Source organism: Haemaphysalis longicornis, unplaced genomic scaffold (genome assembly GCF_048455015.1).
Source record: "Haemaphysalis longicornis isolate Haplotype H1 unplaced genomic scaffold, Haemaphysalis longicornis Haplotype H1 scaffold_2, whole genome shotgun sequence".
NCBI lineage: Eukaryota > Metazoa > Arthropoda > Arachnida > Ixodida > Ixodidae > Haemaphysalis > Haemaphysalis longicornis.
The window spans coordinates 261573866-261594455 of NW_027526295.1; the positions used below are offsets into that span (position 1 = coordinate 261573866).

The window sequence follows — 20590 nt, forward strand, 5'->3', positions numbered from 1 at the left end:
ACAACATGACGGCAACATGAACAAAACATGTTAACCAGCAGTCTCCCGAACCTTGCAGCATAGGAGCAAGCATAAAAATACCCGAGTATAGTCAGCTATTTCGAGAAAAAAAAATTTCGAGCTGTGAAAATTCCCTGGGGTCAAAAATCTTGACTGAGGCCATTTCGTTTGAGTGGGGCTGCAGCAGTTACTTCACCTTTGTTTGATGTAGTCAGTACTTCCATGCAGGTTAGCTATAATGCAATGTAGTGCTCTTATCGGGAGAAGTTTCTTCCTTCATTGAACAATAAATCAACCAGCCCAGGGCACATCGCAGCACTGTGTAAACAGACGGCTAGAGGATCAGGAGAGGCACATTTTTGATACTTTATTAGGCTGAAATAATGCCGCCGCTGTAGATTTGCGAACTAAAGCCTCGTTTCTATTGAGGGAAAGCTGAGTCGAGAAAAACGGGTTTTTTTTCGACTCAACGCACCCATGTAGAAGGAAGTGTACAGGGTGAGTCCAAAGCTGTTGGGACGAGTCCGTTCGACTCGCAGGCAAGGGTAGGTTGACTCACTTGTCGGGGTGAGTCGGCGGGCCGTGATGAACGTAATAGCTCCTTTTTTGGGAATCCCCCCATTCCCCTCACCTCGATTATTCCGCGGGGTTCATGTAAACGCGGGGGAAGAATCTAGGTAAGCTCAACCAGCCAGTCGACTAGACCCACTCTCGTCAAGCAGGTCGACTGTTCACAAGCTAGCCATGGGGGGAAGGGGCTAACTTTCACACGCAAACGTAAGCGCTTCGCATGTGTAATGGGCGAGGTGAAGTCGGAGGCCACAGAGGCAGGGGAGGGAAGTTCGTCCAGTAGAGCACGAAGCGCACGATGCTCAAGGTCAAAGTGGACGCCCCTCACAAAGTACAGCAACGCCCCTTTTCCCTTCTTCCTCCCCATTCAAGGCCACGCCAAAAACGTGACAGCCGGCTGCAGAGCACACCGCAGGAAGCTGTACCTCAGGAGCCTGTACCTCAGAGCACACCGCAGGAGCCTGTACCTCGGAAACGCCTCCGTTGCTTTGGGAACGCCTGGGAAGGCGCATTGAGTGCGCCGGTTGCCTCCCTCCTCGACCCTCCCCGCAAGTGCACGGGCGTTTTCAAGGCCTTCAAACTATCGAGTTTCATAAACTCTATGCCTCTAACGACTGAAATGCCACCACAGCAAGCGACCTTTGAGGCTTAAAACTGCCTTTGAAACACAAACATTGATTCCTTCATGTTTGAGAACAAATTTGAGAGAAAATGGCCATACAACAAAAAGAATGATACAAAGTGACCAAGTTCTCATATGACTACAATTAAAATACCTTTTTTATTTAAAAAAACAATGTTTTTAATAGCCCAATTTATCACTACAGTTCCATGTTTTTTTTTTTTTCTTTTGCCACGTTTTCTTTTGCCGCTGAAAATTGACGTGTGGCAGTTCGAAAGACATTAAAAATTTTGAATGCCACCTCACTCGCATTTCATCGCGTGCCAAACGCCCATGTAGCAAGGGTACAAGGGAGTGGAAGAACGCAGCGGAACGAACTAAGGGCGAACGTTACTCGGAGCGAGAAACTCAAAGAAGCATTCAGCGGCGATCAATTGGACATGATAGCATTCGCAGTCACAGCTGATAAGAGCTTTAAAGGCGCAAACACATGGCCGCGTAATAACGACGTACGCGCGCATAGACGCAAAAGTGCGCACTTTTGGCAGCGTCCATCCTGTACGTGCTGCCCCCCGCTCCGGTGACAGCGGCTCTGTTGGTGGAGTGAGGCGTCCTGTTTGCCGACATGCCGCATCTATTGTTCAGGCGATAATGAAAGTGGGTGGCACCTTCTCACACAATGCTGCTCAGGCCCGACTGACCAGCTATTGGCGGTGAGCGCGAACACAGGCGGCGCTGCGACGCGCGCCTCCGTGACGTCAGCTTAGGGATTCCCGCATTTGTCGTCTGCTTCACTCAGGATCGCTCTCCCTGCTGTTTCTTTGCGCTCGGTCTGATGCTTGTCCACACCAGAATTGGCGTGTGGGTAACTTTTTATCATAATAATAGGCTTAAAATTGCATACACTAGCTCATGGTGTCAATTAAAGTATAGTTTTGGATACCGCTACGGGAGAAACATTGCCGGCGCCACCCCATTCCTTGCGAAGCCGGTCCTGTGCGGAGCGTGAAGAGTCGGAGCTAGGCGTCAGCTTCTCATGTAAGCATTCCAACAAAAGGAACAGTCAGCTGCTAATAACCGAGAACAGCGAAAATGGAAGACCAAAACAAATTCTAGGCTTTCAGGGCTTTCAGGGCTGTCGGCTTTGGCAGAAGGCATCACGATTCCCGGTAATCATATGTAAGGTAAAAAGGTAAAACAGTATTTGCAACCTTGCCGAATGCTCGTACGCGTTTTGTCACATCACTTTACGTTCTCAAGGAATGAAAGTTTGCCGACATGCACTATAGACTGCAAAAACTGTAGGTTGAGTTCCAAATAACCCAGTGTGTATATACGCGCGTGCTGATTCTATACCAGGCATCTAACCAGTATAGATGTTTATTGAGCAAAACGAGTCACGTCTTCGTTAAATTTATAGTAACACATTTATGTTTGTTAAGACCTGGAGGGATATTTCGGAACATTTTACACAGCCATATCTTCCCGATATTCGGATGTGCGTTATAGGAAAACTGCACTCAAGAGGAGGAGGAGGAGGATGAAGGGGAGGAGGGGAAAACTTTGTTTAACAATTAAATCGATCTGGTAAGTGGGCCGGGTCCTCAGTACAGGACAAAAGAGTAAAAGTAAGTTTCTTCAAATCACAGAACGCCATCCCGAGTAGAATAGGATTTGTTCTTCGCTCCTGGAAGGGTTTAAAAGCAATAAAGAGCTACTTGGAATTCTTCTTCGGTTTCGAGTCTTGTAATATATGCAGGTATACTATTTATTACGTTAGTTAGCGAGTATATCATGCCTTCAACACCGTAATCATGTCATCATTGTTCGACTTGAGAGTCAGTACGTTATGATAACGATATAATTACGATAGAAATTCGGAGCACAAAAGCCGCCTTCGAGTTCTGTGGACCACGTTGTTTAGGGCGCGATCGCGGTGGCGTAGCACAAACCTTCTCATTGTATTTGCATGTGAATAAACAAAGCACGCTGCGGATATGCACCTTCTTGCACGCAGCCCTAATGAAAGCCTATTTGTGAAGAAGGGAATGTATGCCATACAAAATGAAGGAAATATCCACACGACCTTTGTGAGGCTCCCAAACATCCCGAAACCTCCTAATAAGAAGTTGGTGACGGCGCAGAAAAATTAATGCGTTGGGCAGAAAAAAAAAGCAAGAAACATTAATCCGATACAAGACAACAACGAAAGAAACAGAAGAAAGCCGCTTTATTTCCTGCTGTGCGATGAGCGTGTAGAGGCCGCTGCTTGGTACGTAGTATTAGACTGTTGAGTCTTCATAGGAGCATCTCAAAAATACTGCAGGGAAGCCTACGCATTTTGAATACTTATCGAGAAGTTCTGATCGCTTCCTCGCGAATAAGCAAGAAAGGGCGTGTTACACACGATCTTCTGACCGATACTCTGAAGAAAGTTGTTCTCTATCTCTTCGTGTGTTGCAAACTTGTGGGGGATACAGCTTCAAATTATTCAGATGCGTCAGAAGCTGGCAAAATAACTGAGTCGCCAGAAATACGCTTTTAACGCACTATAGAAACGAAGCGGGCGATTTCTAGCCCAGGCACTGTTGCCCCTCACAAGCGGAGTGTAGCAGACGACAGCGGCGCGAATCCCTAAGCCGACGTCAGAGCCAGGGGGCGCCACTCAAAGATCTCACCGCCAATTCCTGGTCCTAAAGCCGCGAGCTGGTCAGCCCGCTATCCCACAGCTCTGGGGGAGCTAGGGGCAATCCCATACAAGGTGATAAGTAGACCACGGGACGTCACAGGTACAGCAGTCTCTTTAATTTTATGCCAGTACGTTTGGGTAAGATGGCAGACGTGGCGAACCAAACTCTCGATAGATCTGTGCCGAAGTGTCGCGACCGCCTCACCTCAGGGCGGCCATCGTTTTTTTTTTTTTCTTTTTTCGAACATATATCTCTTTTCGCCATGATAAGGGCGTGGTCCTTCACATTTTGACCAATTCTCAGAACTTGATACGAGTAGGAATTTTACCACAGCGGCTGAAAAGAGCCCCTTCTTCCATTTGCCGGGACCGCGGCTTTCGCCACAAAACAAAATCCGAACATAGGCACCACGTGCAATATGTGTATGCTTTACACAGGCGCTCCGAGCGCTAGGGCAAAATAAAAAGAGGGCCTTAGCGAGTTAAGCTCAGCCGCGAGTATGAGCCTCCGCAAGCTCACGAGAAGGAGCGCGCCTCAATTCAGCCGACAGCACAATTTGCATGCGAGGAAAAGTTTGCACAACCCGTCGGAGCTCTTGCCTTCCCTGCGTGCTGTCCAAAGCTCGCGCCCTTAGACTCGCCGTCTTCGAGGCCTCAGGCGACGACGACGCGTGGGAAAAATAGTTAATCCTTCGGGATTAACCCGTCGTCGCTATTCCGCAGGAGACACAGCAAAACGAATATTCACAGCGCGCCTTCGCACCGAACGGGTTCGGCAGAAAGAAAACGGGAATGTACGGTTTAAATCGAAATCACATCTTCCCGGGAATATATATATATATATATATATATATATATATATATATATATATATATATATATATATATATATATATATATATATATATATATATATATATATATATATATATATATATATATATATATATATATATATATATAACATTGGAGAGAGCAGAAATATTTCTGGAAGACAGAAATCTCTATTCTACAGCGAAATTACGATTTGCGCGTGCGTTGTTTTCAGCACTTGTCGTTGATGATTACAGGCGGTGGCGACCATGCAGCGACTACGGACAGTCACAGCAGGCCGCCGCATACGCGACGCGTTTGTGCCAGATTTCCTCTTTGCTGAGCCGCTAGGGATCCGCCCTGAGATTTCACTTCTTCCACAGAACAAAATAATCATAAAGGGATAAAATCGGTAGTCACAGTAGCCGAGGAGTTCTATAGGAATCTGTACAGTAGCCGGGACATCCAGGATAGTGCCGAACGAGAAAGTAGTTTAGAGGAGATAGACATCCCACCTAGAGCTCTGCACGGGCCCGGGCCGGCCCGAAAGCCCGGGCCCGACCCGGCCCGCGGGCCGGGCCGGGCCGCCCGAATTCGATTATCGGCGGGCCCGGGCCGGGCCCGGGCTCAGTGCCGCGGGCCCGGGCTGGGCTCGGGCTCAGTGCCGCGGGCCCGGGCCGGGCTCGGGTTCGACGCCACGGGCCCGCGCCGGGCTCGAGCAGGAATTCATAGGCCCGGCCGTTAATAGTTCCGACGTGAAGTGTAGAACAGAGCATAAAATTGAATATTCTGAGTATACTTTTACGCGCTTTTGATGTTAGTTGTGCACATTGTTTTAAAAACGTCTTTTGCTAGGTCTGAAAGTCACTATACTGTAACTTTAATGACATTTCATCCACTGCATCAAGATTTTATATTTTGGTGTATAAGATATCAAAGATACGGTTCCAAGGAATGCCCTAGCGGGAAAGGAATTAATTAAGCCACCCTGGAGCTGTGCACCTATGTCTATGTACGTGTATTTTAGATGTCGAACTAATCTAAATGCGGCTGTCGTGGCTGGAAATCAAACTCACGTGCTAGAGAAGCGCAACCGCTTAACAACCACTCCAGGGAAAATATTTCAACGCACACACATAAGCCTGGATTCAAATGGAGAGCAAAATATTTCATTAATACCAACTTGTGATCGAAACAACCACATGAAGTTGCCAAGAGTCTGGTCATCAAAGGTGATGGTGTCTCTCGTGTAAGAATACGAGCTATTATTACGCCCATGTGGCGTGAACTGCAGACGGTGTGAGCTAAGCTACGTGTACTTTTAAACCCTTATTTTTTGCGTTACAATTCAGGTCGTGCTTGTACAGACTAGATGCACCGTCTGATTTCTCGCTACGAAGACACTCGACCAAATATAATAAACAAATTTTCTTCGACGTCTAAGACCAGGCCTGGTCACACACATGCGGGCCCTCCATAGGCTCAAAAAAAAAAAAAAAAAAAAGACCGTGCCCGGGCTGGGCGTGGGCTTGAGACGACGGGCCCGGGCCGGGCCCGGGCTAGGCTCACTTATGAATGCCCGGGCCTGGGCCCGGGTCGGGCTCGGGCTTCACAAAGCGGGCTCGGGCCGGGCTCGGGCCTTAAAATTAGGCCCGTGCAGTGCTCTAATCCCACCAGTAACGACCGAAGAAGTAAGGAAGGCTTTTAAAGAAATGAAAGGGGGCAAAGCACCTGGTGAGGATCAGATAAAAGCAGACCTCTTGAAGGATGGCGGAGAAATTGTACTTGAAAAACTAGCAAACCCGTATACCCAATGCCTAATGACCGCAAGTGTACCGGAATCTTGGAAGACCGCGAACATCATCCTAATTTATAAGAAAGGTGACATGAATGACTTATAAAATAACAGGCCGATCAGCTTACTTTCAGTCGTCTACAAGGTACTTACCAAGGTAATCGCTAACAGAATTTCTGCAACCTTAGAATTCAGTCAACCTAAAGAACAAGCAGGGTTCCGTAAAGGCTATTCAACAATGGACCACATTCACACGATCAATCACGTGATAGAGAAGTGTGCTGAGTATACTGAACCCACATATATAGCCGTCATAAGCCCCGTGTACATGGACGCGACGGGGGCGGGGTGAATTGAGTGGCGGGTTCAGCTTACCTCGACGCGTCCGAGTTTATATGAACCCCGTCCAAAGAATCGAGGTGAGGGGAGCGGCGGGGTTCCCGGAAAAGGGGCTACCGTATTTTCACGATTCTAACGCGCACCCTCTTTTGCTAAAAGGTAGCTTAATATTTGTGTGCGGGTTACAATCGGGCTCAAAACGGAAATAGGCTTTAAAGCGGCCAGCAGCATTGCCATGCGCAACGGACACGAAAAACCCGCAAAATCCAACTCAATCCAATAAAACAATCCGTCAACACCACGTGAGTGAATTTCGGCGCACTGATTCCTCAATGGCATGCCGCATACCCTGGTCAGCTGTTGCACATTTTTTTGTGCTTCTGCTTAGCCCCTAACGCTTAGAATTATGAAGATCAAGGCACTTGAAATCGCTAGCAGCTTCAGTGTTCCCCGCTATAACTTTATTTCCAGCAGCAGCTGCATCAGCAACCTTGTGAAGCACAATTCATTTTGTCTTCCAGAGCTGCATACGCCAAATAAAATCTCCCTCTTCCAGGTACGTGGTGTCATGTCTTTTCCATCTGCGCAGTACCGTCAGTGTCACATTTTTTTTTTTTCGAATTTTCCTGCGCGAATTTACCCGCGCGTTACGATTGGGAGCGCGTTAGAACCGCGCAAATACGGTATTCTGCTCCCCGCGGCCCGCCGACTCAGCCCGACGAGCGAGCTAACCCACCCCCTGCCTCCGAGTTGACTGGACTCGCCGCGACGGCTCTCTGACCCACCCCGTCCGCTTATACATGGGGGTGTCGAGTCCAAAAAACCTGTTTATTTCGAAAGTAGAAAAAAACTGCGCGTAAAAGACAGGACCGTGACAAGTAGACAGGACAAGCGCAGACAAACAAGGACTGCGCTTGTCCTGTCTACTTGTCACGGTCCTGTCTTTTACGCGCAGTTTTTTTCTACTTTCATGATGCTGCACCAACTAGCCCAACAACATGCTGTACTAAGCTGTTTATTTCGACTCAACGCGCCCTCGTCGGGTCAATGTAAACGGGGCTATAGATTATGAGAAAGCATTTGACTCGGTCGAAACCTCAGCAGCCATTCAGGCATTACGGAACCAGGGGGTAGATGAGCATTATGTAAGAATACTAGAGAATATCTACAATAGGTCCACAGCTACCATCATCCTCCATAAGGAGAGCAGTAAAATACCTATGAGGAAGGGTGTCAGACAAGGAGACACAATCTCTCCAATGTTATTCACAGCATGTTTACAAGAAGTATTCAGAACATTGGATTGGGAACAGGTGGGAGTAAGGGATAATGGAGAATACCTCAGTAACCTCAGATATTCTGATGACATTGCATTGCTAAGTAACTCGGGGGACGAATTGCAAAGCATGGTTACCGCACTGGACAAACTGAGTAGAACCGCGGGCCTGAAAATTAATGTGCAGAACACTAAAGTAATGATCAATAACCTCGGGACAGCACAGCGGTGTGAAATAGGTGGCGAGGCAGTGGAAGTGGTAAGCGAATATATCTACTTGGGCCAAGTTGTGACCCCGGATCCCAACTATGAAGCAGAGATAATTAGAAGGATAAGAATGGGGTGGAGTACATACGGCAGACATTCTCAGATAATGAATGGCAGCCTACCATTGCCAATGAAGAAGAAAGTGTATTACAGATGCATTTTACCGGTACTCACCTACGGGGCAGAAACTTGGAGGCTCACTAAGAGGGTTCAACTTAAATTGAGAACGACTCAGAGGGCAATGGAGCGGAAAATGATAGGTGTAACATTAAGGGACAATAAGAGAGCGGAGTGGGTCAGGGAACAAACGCGTGTTAAGGACATATTAGTAGAAATTATGAAGAAATGGACGTGGGCAGGGCATGTAATGCGAAGGCAAGATAACCGTTGGTCATTAAGGGTAACCGAGTGGATCCCTAGAGAAGGCAAGCGTTGCAGGGGGCAGCAGAAAGTTAGATGGGCAGACGAGATCAAGAAGTTTGCGGGGATAAATTGGTCGCACTTAGCACAGGACCGGGGTAACTGGAGATTAATGGGAGAGGCCTCTGCCCTGCAGTGGGCGTAGATAGGCTGGTGCTGGTGATGATGATGATGATGATGACAGAAAAAAAAGTGAATTAAGAAACATTGAAGACAACCACCTCTTCCGGCACCACACTGGCGCCGCACTGTCCAGCTCCGCCCGACTGTCAGCTCAATCCCCACACTGCATCGCGATGTGATCAGCGCCTAGGGGGACGCGCAGTTTTCAAGCACAACTGTTCCCGGTCATACAGGCGGTGCGCGTTCTCGAAGTGACGGTAGCCGAAGTTGAGAATTGAAGGGCGCTCACCTTGGTGTCCTTTGCATAGTAGAGTTTCCGCGGCTTCAGTCTGAAGTATCGCCTCTTCCACCTCTGGAAGGAACAAGGACACGCCGTGAATGTCAAACACCGCCCAAGACTGCCCCCACCTTTTTCCAGCTTCGTTTTCTTTTGCCCGAGTGCACTAGCGGGCGCCACATTCGCCCTGAGATTTTCCGACAACGGCACCCCGATTACACAGAAGACTGCAGGCTATGCGGAGAGATTGCTACGCTCTTCCAAGCCACGTAGGCCTGCCCAAACCTCTGGGAAGGTGCCGAATATCGAAAAGGACTCGCCACTTACTTCACCAGAACCATGGCAGGCCGCCCTCGCCAGCCCTGACTTGCATGATTGATTGATTACGGGGTTTAACGCGCCGACGGTATACACAGGCGATGAGGTGCACCGTACTGGAGGACTCCAGATTTTGACCACATGGGTATCTTTAACATGCGCCAAATCTCGGACACACGGGCGTTTTAGCTTTTCGCCTCTATCAGAAAAGCGGCCGCCGCGGCCAGGAATCGAACCCGCGTCCTTGGGACAGCAGCACAACGCCTTAGCCACTGAGCCACCGCGGCGGGTAGTCCTGACTTACAGACGGAGCAGAAGCCACTGGAGCCCTGGACAAAGGGTCCCACCTGTGATTCTCTCCTCTCTCACTCCCCCTCCCTTCCGTCTTCTTTACTTGGATAAAGTTTATTCAGTCAGTCAAAGACTGGTTCGCGTGCATCTCTTCCAAGCGACAAAAGAGGCTTGCTCGTCCCTCAAGGGGTGACCAAGTCGACCTGTCACAACGCTCGGGGCCGGCTCGCTCAGCATCCACCCAGCCAACTGCGCGGTTCGGAATCGCAGCGGACGGCTCATCGCTTCACCAACTGGCCGCGCGCGTCGCTTCACCGTTCCCGTCGGCAGTCGTCCTCACTGACGCAGCCCGACGTCAGACCAGTGTTTTATAGCCAGCTCGCCTCGTCGTTTCACCGTTCCTGTCGAGGCTAATCTCTCAGACGCAGCCCGACGCCACACCACCGTGTTCGTGATGTGTTTTGTGCGCGGCGTTTTTAACAACAGCGGCAAAATTCTCTTCTACCTCTCTTACCTTTCTAACCTCTACTTTCCTCTATCCCATTCTCTCCTCTTATGTTCCCATCCCCGCACTGGGTTGAACGCAGGCGAGCTCCCGGACCAAACCGCACTCAATCCTGATACTTCCTCCCCGGAAATCCACCGACGGCCAGCCAGCTGAAAGCCCGCGAATCCCCTTCAAGCCTCGCGAAACACGCCGCGTAAGCTATAGGGCCCGCACAGCGCACTCAGACGGGGACACAGAAAAGAAACACAGGGCACAGCAAAGCCTTCCCATCGGCGACAGCAGCGTCTAACAAGGATTCAGCTCTATAGCCAGCGCCGCGCCCGTGTTTCTTCTCGGTGTCCCCGTCTGAGAGTGCACTGCACCCTTTTTCAAGATGCACTCCCAACTTTTAGCCCACTAAGACGTCCTCGCTAGCGGGTCCTGCCGCGGCGTGACAGTGGCAGCGAATCCCCTCAATACGGACTCGGGTCGATACCGTACTCACGAACGGGTATCTCCGATCCAGCTCGACAAGAAGCCGGGGACGCCAAGTTTGTGAGACACTGGTCAGACATGCGCAGCGAGACAAACTTAACTTGTATAGAAACATAACGGAAACATAAGTTTAGACCACATCAGCGAACAAAGTCAGGCATTCTGCTTAAAATTAAGAAACGGCAGGACGTCGGCTGATGTGTGGAAAGGGGAGCGGATGGGCGTTCCTTCGGACGGGAAAAGGAGGGAAAGGGGGGCTGGGGGGGGGGGAGGGGGGGGGGGACGTGCATGACAGTATACGAGCTCATCCGCCTAAGGGGGCTCACTCAAGCGCGCTCATGCATTATGCGTGAGGCCTCCTACACACTGTGCGGATCCTGTGGAACAGCAAACAATGACGACAATAAAAACGTCCAAAATTAAATCGGGTAGAAAAGAAACGAAAAGCTAGGGGAGCCAGGCGTGTTCACATAAAAAAAAAATAATGTGATTTAAATAAGTTAGCTTTGACTGGCACCTGTCGGCTTCGGGCGCCGCACCTCGACAGGTTCTCAAGTCTGGTATCTACATGGAACGAGGGAGGCGCGCGCGACGAAGCGGCACACGACAAAACAGCCCGACGTCAGAGCAGCACTGACATAAAAGTGCTTTTATTCAAACACGCTCCTTTATGAAAGCCACTAGACAAATAAAACAAGAACAAAAATCAGGCCAATCTGGAAGGTCACCGTTGGTTGAATTGCGCTGGTTACAGCACAAGACGGACTAATAAGGACACATACACTTGACGTATAGACTGCGCACTTTCGCTGACACAGAAATTACCTAGGAATCGCGGTACCCACTTCTCTTTAACCGGCAAACTTGGTTTGCAAAGGCTGTCTTCGATACGGTGATAGCAGGATTTCGCAACTGTTTGGGATAGGCATGAATATGCAAACCACGCTTCGGAACATGCGGAACACGCGAATGATGTACTCCGAGGCATGGACGATCACCTAGCTGCCCACTGCAAAGATGGCGATTGCGGCCCAATTTTTCATGACAGCATGGCTGCAAGAAGGCTAAGGGACAAAGCAGCACAACAACGCTAAAAACAGCACGAACACGGCGGATGCCTAAAAATATGCGATTATGCATTATCGTGACGTTTCTAAGCTACCACATTTGGGGTAACTTACAACAGTAAGGCCCGGGCACCCTCTCAACCGCGATAACATACACTTGCCGACGCAGCAAAGATAATTCATCCAGTGCTCCAGCGCAGGAGTCGTGATTTTGATGATTTGATTGTAGGGTTTAATGCGCCGACGCAACGCAGGCGATGAGGCGCGCCGTAGTGGAGGGCTCCGGATGAATTTTGACCACCTGAGGATCTTTAACGTGCGCCTAAATTTCGCGCACACGGGCGTTTTTGCTTTTCGCCTCCATCAGAAAAGCGGCCGCCGCGGCCGGGAATCGAACCCGCGACCTCGTGCTCAGCAGCGCAACGCCTTAGCCACTGAAACACCGCGGCGGGTCAGCGCAGGAGTCTAGGAGAACAAGTGGGCCATTTACCCACACTCTCCGGGCACCTTGGCCCCGAAACAATCTCCTTCATCGGGCCAACGAAATAAAAAGAATCCCCATCACATCGCACCACACTTTTTTATTTATTTATTTAAAATACCTTACAGGCCCGAGGGCATTGAGTAAGGGGGGTTAACATGACAATCATAAAAAGAGCAAGCAGCCATCACACGACAGAAAAGAATGTAAAGAACTGTAATCTTCATACGCACAAGGCAAAATCGGAAGAAAAAAAAAACTTCTCATACAAACATTGCTGGGAAATAACACAAGAGCACCGCAATGTTCACAGAAAATGCAAAAAGAATTAACATATTATAAACAGCATACACGACACACATGAAAACTGAATGCAATGCAAAAAATAGGGAGTAGACTGAAAACATTGCCAACACTTCAAACCTCTTGCCAAGTGAAGGAAACAGGATGCCTAATTATATGTAACTACTCTGTAAGTGCTCGTGTAGTAGATGACGAAAATTTTCCTGATTATTTTCTGAAGCAATGCTATCCGGAAGACGATTTTACAAGTGAATGGCCATAGGAAGCGCAGAGAAGTCAAACGCATGTGTGGAACCGTACATACGCGAAAAACTTAATTGGTTATTTAATCTTCGGGATGTGATTGATGCAATTTGGATCGGCAACGTGGAACGAGTGCAGTTATAAACATATTTGTTGAGCAGTGATAACAGGGCGATATCGCGGCGAAGAAATAGAGGCTGGAGGGAATGATCAAGCTTTATTTGTGTTACGCTGGAATGATTGCTGTAATCACGTAAGATGAAACGGGCAGTTCTATTTTGGACCGATTCGATCATGTCGATCAGATAGTTAGGATGCGGGGACCAAACAGATGATGCGTACTGGAGTTGCGGGCGAACAAATGTCTGATAGGCCAATTTCCGAATACTCGAAGGTGAATTACTAAGATTACGGCGTAAATACCCTAATGTATTTAATGCTACTGCACATATAGCTGTAACATATAGCTGTAACATGTAACATGGGATGACCATGAGAGATTTCTGGCTAGGTGAACGCCCAAATATTTGACACGGTACGCAACAATTATTTCATTGACATTGTAGGAAAAATGAGTTGTCACGCTTACGAATAAAAGAAATTACCTGGCAAATTACCTGAGACATTTACTAAGCACTGCACCAATGGCAAATTAAGCTGAGATCGTTTTGAAGCGCTTGCTGATCACCTGTGTTGTTAATTGATCTCCAAATAATGCAGTCGCCATCAAAGATGCGAATATGAGAGGAAATATTAGGTGGTAAATCGTTGATGTAAATAAGGAAAAGCAAAGGCCCCACAACGCTGCCCTGGGGCACACCTGACGTAAGTCGGAGATGGAGCAATATTGTTAACTACATTGAACTGTTGATGATTGGAAAGGAAATTTCGAAGTCATGATAGTGTGAAGGAGTCTATGCCAAGAGCGGTTAATTTTGTAATAAGGCGACAACGGGCAACACGATCAAAAGCTTTGGAGGTCAAGAAAAATGCAGTCATTCTGTAGGTTATTGTTCATGTTAAAGGGGTCCTGAAATACCTTCCGCGGATGCGTGGATGTACATGTAACCAAATAAAGCAATGTATTAGCAATCTCCTCCCGCAAGAATTTTGTTGAAGCGATGAGTATTAGCTGAGAAATCGTAAATCAAAAACCGCGCATTATCGTCGCGCAGCGTTTCCTCCTCCTTTCAACTTACTCTCCGCTGTAGACGGCGAGCGAGCCTTCCCTCCCATGATGCTGCGCTCCTCGGCGGTGACGTACTTCCGCTATTGCGCTGCTCACACAGCCGTCTGCTACGGGCAAGCTTTGTTGACACCATGAATCCCGCAATCCGCTCAAGGCTGGAAAAGCGAACGAAAAATCTGGCCCCGTGTGTGCGGCGGCCTGGCCTTGCCCTTTCGCGGTGTACGTTGCTGCAGAACTTTGCTATCGGCGGCACGCGACTTGTTATCGGCGGCGAACTCGCAGCCGCACGGGGAGGATCCTGCCCTCGCTCCCTTGGATGCACAGCGCACTGTTTATCCAAAAAGCGCCGTATCAGATGTGGCCCCAGTGGTGCCGGGTCTTATTTTGTGGCGGTGGTAATTCCTGCCGGCGGCATGTGAAAAAGACATTTTAAACCGATACAGAACCCGTGCACGAAACGCCAGTTCAGCTTGGGGCGACGCGTGGTGGAGAGCGGCAACGTTGGCAAAACATGCTCCGCCACGGCTCTGAGCTTCCTCGCGCTGGAGCGAGCACCATTTCTTTGACAATATCAAACATCGGTTGCCCTGGCAACAAGGCACAAACCGCTCTAGAAGTCAGTTACGGTTGCGTGATCCCGATTCAGCTTGGCGCCCCACCTCGCGGCATATGGGCACTGCAGGCATACTACTCACTCCCATTTGGAAGTGCGAGATGCCTTTGACATTACAGGAGGTGATGGTGTGTGTGTTGTGGACGCCTTTGTTTCGCGATGAAATGCGACGTTGTGCTTCTGCGGGTGGATAGTGCTTCCCATGGTCTGGATTATCTTTCTCAAGCGGCGTACGACTCAACCTCGCATGGGGTATGTGCAGTGTGCGTGGCTAAAAGCCATTTCGGCTTGTGCGCCAGAGTGACTTGCTGTTCGTCCCCGCAAACCGCGCGCGAGGTGAGTGCCGAATTTACGAGGGGCAGGAGGAGGCAACCCATCGTCTGTCAATCGCGGTTCGGACTTGCAACGTATGTTGTGACGTTGTGTTCGTTCGAAACGCCTCTCTGGATTGTTTGGAAGTTGAATAAAATGTATGCGTCAAACCCGGGCATTCGGCTCAACGCGTTCTTTGCGATTGCAAGAAAGAAAGAAGTGCCACGGGACTTCAACGCTTTCTTTATGGAACGTACTCAAGTAAGAGAATATTCATGTCGTGTTATGGCCCTATTGCATTCAATACAAACGGTTAAGCGTTTGTTTACACTTGTTTCGTTTGTCGTAAAATGTCCAAGCACTCCGGCAGTCCGCTGGCAGATCAGCCGGCAAGCCGACGCTGAGCAGACGACTCATCTCTTTGCCGGAAGTGCGTGAAAAAGCCGCCCAATAGCAGGATGTCTAGCTCATGACGAACATCTGGGAATCGGTGATGTAGACATCGTGTAGATGATGTGAAGATGGCGGCGTCCAAAAACACGAAGGAAAGGGTGAGAAAAAAGCGACAAACTTTGCAACAAAAGTGTGAGCTTTCCGCTGCGCGTAAAAGAGTAATACTTGGCACAGATGATGTTGACGACCCAATCTACCGATTGCGCGAGTCAATTTAGTGTGCTCAAAACGCCTTTCAGGGCCCCTTTAAAGTGCAGGTCAGTTGTGAATTTAAGTAACTGTGTTTCGCATGATAAGCTTTTCTTAAAACCATGTTGATTATGAAAAAAAAAAGAAATTATTCGTCTCTAGGTGATTGAAAACATGGGAAGCTATTATATGTTCAATAATCTTGCAGCAAATGCCGGTCAGTGAAATGAGGCGGTAAGTTTCCGGGTTATTTCTGTTTCCAGAAATAAACTGCCTCCCTTCCCGCATCCACGAACGAAACGACACCTCAACGTGTCCTAGAAACATACGGTAGTCTGAAAAGGCAACATGTTGTGCAAGTGAGCAATATTTAGACGCGTTTCCGGCGTTTTATAGCTGTCACATAAATGACCCGACAAAAACTCGGATCCATTCGATGGTGGCGATAGCAGGGCTCACTAAATCCAAAAATAGCGCCAATTACAACAAAAAATTACTATTTTTATTAATATTTTTACGGCCATCTCAATCTAACGCCATTTGACTGATAAAATCGTCTCGAATGACTGTTAGGTAGTGCAAAGTCGCACTATCACCGAAAAATGTGAATCCTTTCTTCTCTGCACATTGACTAAGCGTGTACAATCGTTCTTTACCGTGTGCGCCAGTGCTTCTGCACTAACACTCGCCGGGAAAGACCTGCAAAAACGTAATCGTTCCCATCGCACTGCAAACCGCACTGAATGCGCCAATTATCCCCTCAGCAATACCTGTTTCAGCCGCTTTTTTACTACTGTCTGTGATATTCGGCAATGCGCCCAGCTAATAAAAACATCCCTCCGTGCTCACCATGGCTTTAGTACGGCAACCTATCATTACTGTCGCCAACAATGACCGCCCAAACGCCAGAGTAAAATGACGGAGAAAATTGGGGCAAGGCACGTTACTCAAACGGGAGAAGAGTCTAGTTACTAAAGCCTGGCTTGCCCAAAAGGGGTAAACTAGAAACCAGAACCGGACTAAAGAAAAGTATACAGGAAGAATAAAAAAACAGATCCTAGGTGGGAAGACACATTTCGGGGGAAAAATTGGCCGCGTATCTGCTCCTTTCGTTGCAAATGTCGCCGAAAGGCGATAGTCGACTGGTGCCCCGTGCCAAGTAAAGGCCTCCCTTCTCTTTGCAGCTCACCTCTCATTCTGTTCCTTTCCCATCTCGTTCCTCGCAAGATAACAGGCTAGAGATTTGCTCCATTGAAATTTACCGCGTTATACTACTCCAAGTCGAGTGCCTCGATGCTAGCGCTGCCGCACGGCGGAGACGTGCGTGAATTGAGGCACCCTACTATAACATTTGTAGAACCACGATGCCCTACTGCGCGAGTGTTCCAAGCGGAACGTGTATCCCATCTAGTGGAACCTTTCGTTGCTATTGCCGTTTGACTTCTTAAATGACGCCAGAAGGTAGCACTGGCAACAGCAGGCGACGGTTTGCTGCGGTTGATGTATTATTTCATTGCTATCGCAAAAACCAAGCATTCATGAATTTTTTAATAAAGGAGCCCCGTAAATACCTCTTGTGTATCGATTTTCTGCCTTATATCCTTATATTTGCGTAATATCTTGATCTTGTTCAACAATGTGGACAAGTATGAACACTGACACCGGACTTAGACGTTTAGATTTGGCTGTGAGTATATAAGACTATTGCGCAAATATTTCACTTTGGCCGGCTGGCTGAATCGAGTGACAGACGGACAGACAGACAAACAGACCAAAATTTTCCCGCTCAAGTAGCCCAAGGAAGACTGTCGTCTTTAAAAAACAGATCCTAGGTCGGCAGACACATTTCGGGGGAAAAAATTAGAACGGCGCCGCAAGTGAGCCGTTGCAAAACGCACCCAAAGAGCACAACGCAGCGTCCCCTCAGAGGCTGGCTCCACCGCAAAACAAGCTACCGAGAGGAGAAAGCCGCTTGCCGTGGGCGCCTCCACGCGGAGCCCGTACAGCGACCGGGATAGCGCGCTGGTTGGGCAACGATCGCGTTGAAAAGCGAAGCTATCACAGCTGAACAGCGCAGCTAGCAAAATCAGTTCTCTCGTAGAAACTAACAATGCAAATCATCACGCACGTTCGCAAAAAAATAACACGAGAAAGAAGCGAATTTCACGTCATGTAGAAGAAAAAGTGTTGCCAGCGAAGCTAAGATAGCTGATACGAAACGAGCCGACGCAAAGGGTTAGGACGGTAGTAATCGTATCTGGAAAGCAAAGATGATAAAACAGCTCTTCCACAAGGCGCACTGCAGACCCGAAGAAACGAAAAAGGAGAAGAAGAAGTAAAAAAAAGGTGAGGCGAGGCAATGATGCGAACACGAGAACTAGCCGCCACATGAGCACAGGACGGCGGCACGACTATATAAGGCCTGCGCAAACACCCGAGGGAGCTTGAGACAGCTGCGCTGCCTTTCGCTTCCAGATCAGTAGAGAGTTTGGAGAAGAGCCGAGCCAAGAGACGGCGTTTAATCCCGAGTGTCCCCGCCACAAAAACGCACCCGATACTGATTACGCTCCGAGAGCAATCAGCAAAAGAGGTGCCGAGGCAGCCCCTCTTCGGATGAGGCTCGCGCTTTCTTTGGAACTTAGAAGTGCATTCGGCCGTCCTTTTAGCGTCGTTTACTTTCTTCCGAAACTCGTCTTTCGTGAATCGTCTTTACTCGCTCTTGCCCTTATAACTTTTGAACAGAGCTCGCACTGTCGCTGTTCTTCAATACGCTTATGAAAAAAAAAATCACCGACGATCATCCTGATTGACGTCTGCGCTAGCAGTGAGGCTCTGGTTGCGCGGAGGACTTGGGTTGACGCAGTTAATTCCTTTCGCGCACCCTCCGTTTTTTGTTTTCAGCACTCTGTCCTTCAGAATGGCTCTGGACTGTGCTATTTGGTACATCTTCAGTCCTTCAGTCTGTTTTCGCCGAGACTCGAAACCGCTAACAATTGATGACGCCAAGGTTTCGCGAAATGCCACACCACCAGTGCTAGCGCAGCAAAAAGAAATTTGGAGGGCGCTTAAGCTTCGCCATTGGCCGGCGTAAGAACGCTGTGGCATTGTCGGGCCCTGTTAGCAGCGCATGAAAACTTTCAGAGCGGTGAAAACTTTCCGCTAGTGTTCGCGCGCCATCTGTTAAGGCGGCGCCTTACGATCCCGGCCGGGGTTTCAATGGGTGCCGCAAGGTGGCGCTACCGGGTTTTTCGCTCACGGCCAACGCCACCGAAGACGTCGGCTTTTCTGCGACGCGGGACCCTCAATGCTACGCGTTAATAGACGAGTCCAACTTCCACCTTCAATGCCCATACAGCCTTCGCTAAACTGATTGCGATTTTTTCCCATTCCCGTACGATTTTTATTAGAACCACAAAATTAATTCGGGTCTCAATTTTAAAGAAAAAAAAAAGCTCTTTTGGCGTGCAGGGGAGTGTGGTGGAAGGTAGGGGGCAGCCCCATGTATGTTTGCGTGATTCGACGAGCGTTGGTATGTATACCGACGAACGTGCACATTGTCGGGCCGAGCGTGCAAGAGTGCTTACCTGGAACGAGCTTGTCTGCTTCATTAGGCAACCTTCCTTCACGCACACCTGGGAAAGACAACAAACGAACAGTTCAACGCACTCTCCCGGCGAAATGCGAGACCCGTCCAGCGCAGACGGGCTCTCGTTCGAGGCTGTTCAGCGCGCCGGTTTTATGCACCACGGGCACAGCAGGGAAAATATTAATACTGATAAAAATACAAAAGGGAAAACAATTTCATGATTAGAACTTCTGGGCGTTTTTTTTTTTTTCTTCTTCTCATTTTTATTCTGAACACGTTTCGTCGGCACCATTATTGGCAACGCTATACTCCTGCGAACGTATCCACCCACGGCAACTGTCACGTGCACGCACACCTTCGTGCTTTTCTAGCGCTGAGCAGTTCAACAACGCTGCTTTTCTCGGCAATAAATAAAATTTTCCTGTCGTTGGGCCGACCTCAACCCGCCTATAGCTTTCCACTTGGTTTAAAATTTTCCGTTCCCTCGTCGAGAGAACGTATAGTTCTTAATGTGCTCTAGTTTGGAACACATTAAGGCAGGGAGGGGCAGCCAAAAGTGGCAGTGTTGGCAACATCCCAAGGACGGTGCACGTCTGATCGGGTGAGTACTTCCAAGTGTAAAAAACCTTGCACGCCTCCGTGTAACGACGGCGATGGTTGAACGCGAAGCTGTCTCGTGACGGATTCTTTGGTTGGCCAATCCCGCACTGCGAGTACGTGCCACTCTGGAGCTACGCACCATTTTTCTAGAATACCCACAGCAACTTCCGGGTGTGCACTTCGTAAGCCTATATACGTTTGGGTTTAAGGTGTACGGCGCGAATCCGTACCTGCTGCTTAGCGTTCACCTCGACCATGTCGAAATAGAGCGATCGGATAGACGGCGGCTTCATAACGCGAGGCACGTAGGTTCGGTTCCGACACGGGAAGGAGGAGGAGGAGGAGGAAAAACGGTTTTTTGAGTGGTTAAGGGGTATTCACACGACGGAGCGTTTCAGCGGAGAAATCCGAGGGAGGTCGTGACGTCACCGCAGGCGGACCTCCGCTCGGCTAGCTCCTTCGCTCACACGGAGGATGCGACTTTCGGACGGACATCACTGTTTGCAGCCGCCTATCTCGAAAGCATAGCTGCCGTAGCACCGCCGATTCCGCGACGGCGGCAGTTTCTGTTAAGCGCATACGTACTGATCTTGTCAACCGACCAAAAATTGGTCGTCGACGCGATGCAGGTGCTGCCGCGCGGAGAGAACGGCGCGCGACGTAGTAGCAGCCGACCGGCCAACCTACAGGCCCGCATACTGATGTTAGGCTTAACACTGCGGCGAATATTCGATCGCCGCTCTGGCAAGCGGCTCAGGTGACGATTTTTAAA

General features: G+C 49.0%; 1 protein-coding gene across 4 annotated transcripts in view; it reads right to left on the minus strand.

Annotated features, from left to right (window-relative positions):
- LOC144170539 (diacylglycerol kinase delta) overlaps nt 1-20590 on the minus strand; it is a 158452-nt gene that overhangs the window by 42905 nt on the left and 94957 nt on the right. For 3 of the 4 annotated variants that reach the window (XM_077700392.1, XM_077700395.1, XM_077700394.1), the window contains exons 2-3: nt 19217-19264; nt 9204-9266 (exon numbers count right to left, since the gene is read on the minus strand). In XM_077700392.1, the coding sequence (XP_077556518.1) occupies nt 9204-9266; nt 19217-19264 (111 nt within the window). Of the gene's footprint in view, nt 1-1037; nt 1247-9203; nt 9267-19216; nt 19265-20590 lie in introns of those variants that run through there. The other variant, XM_077700393.1, reaches the window with a different exon arrangement.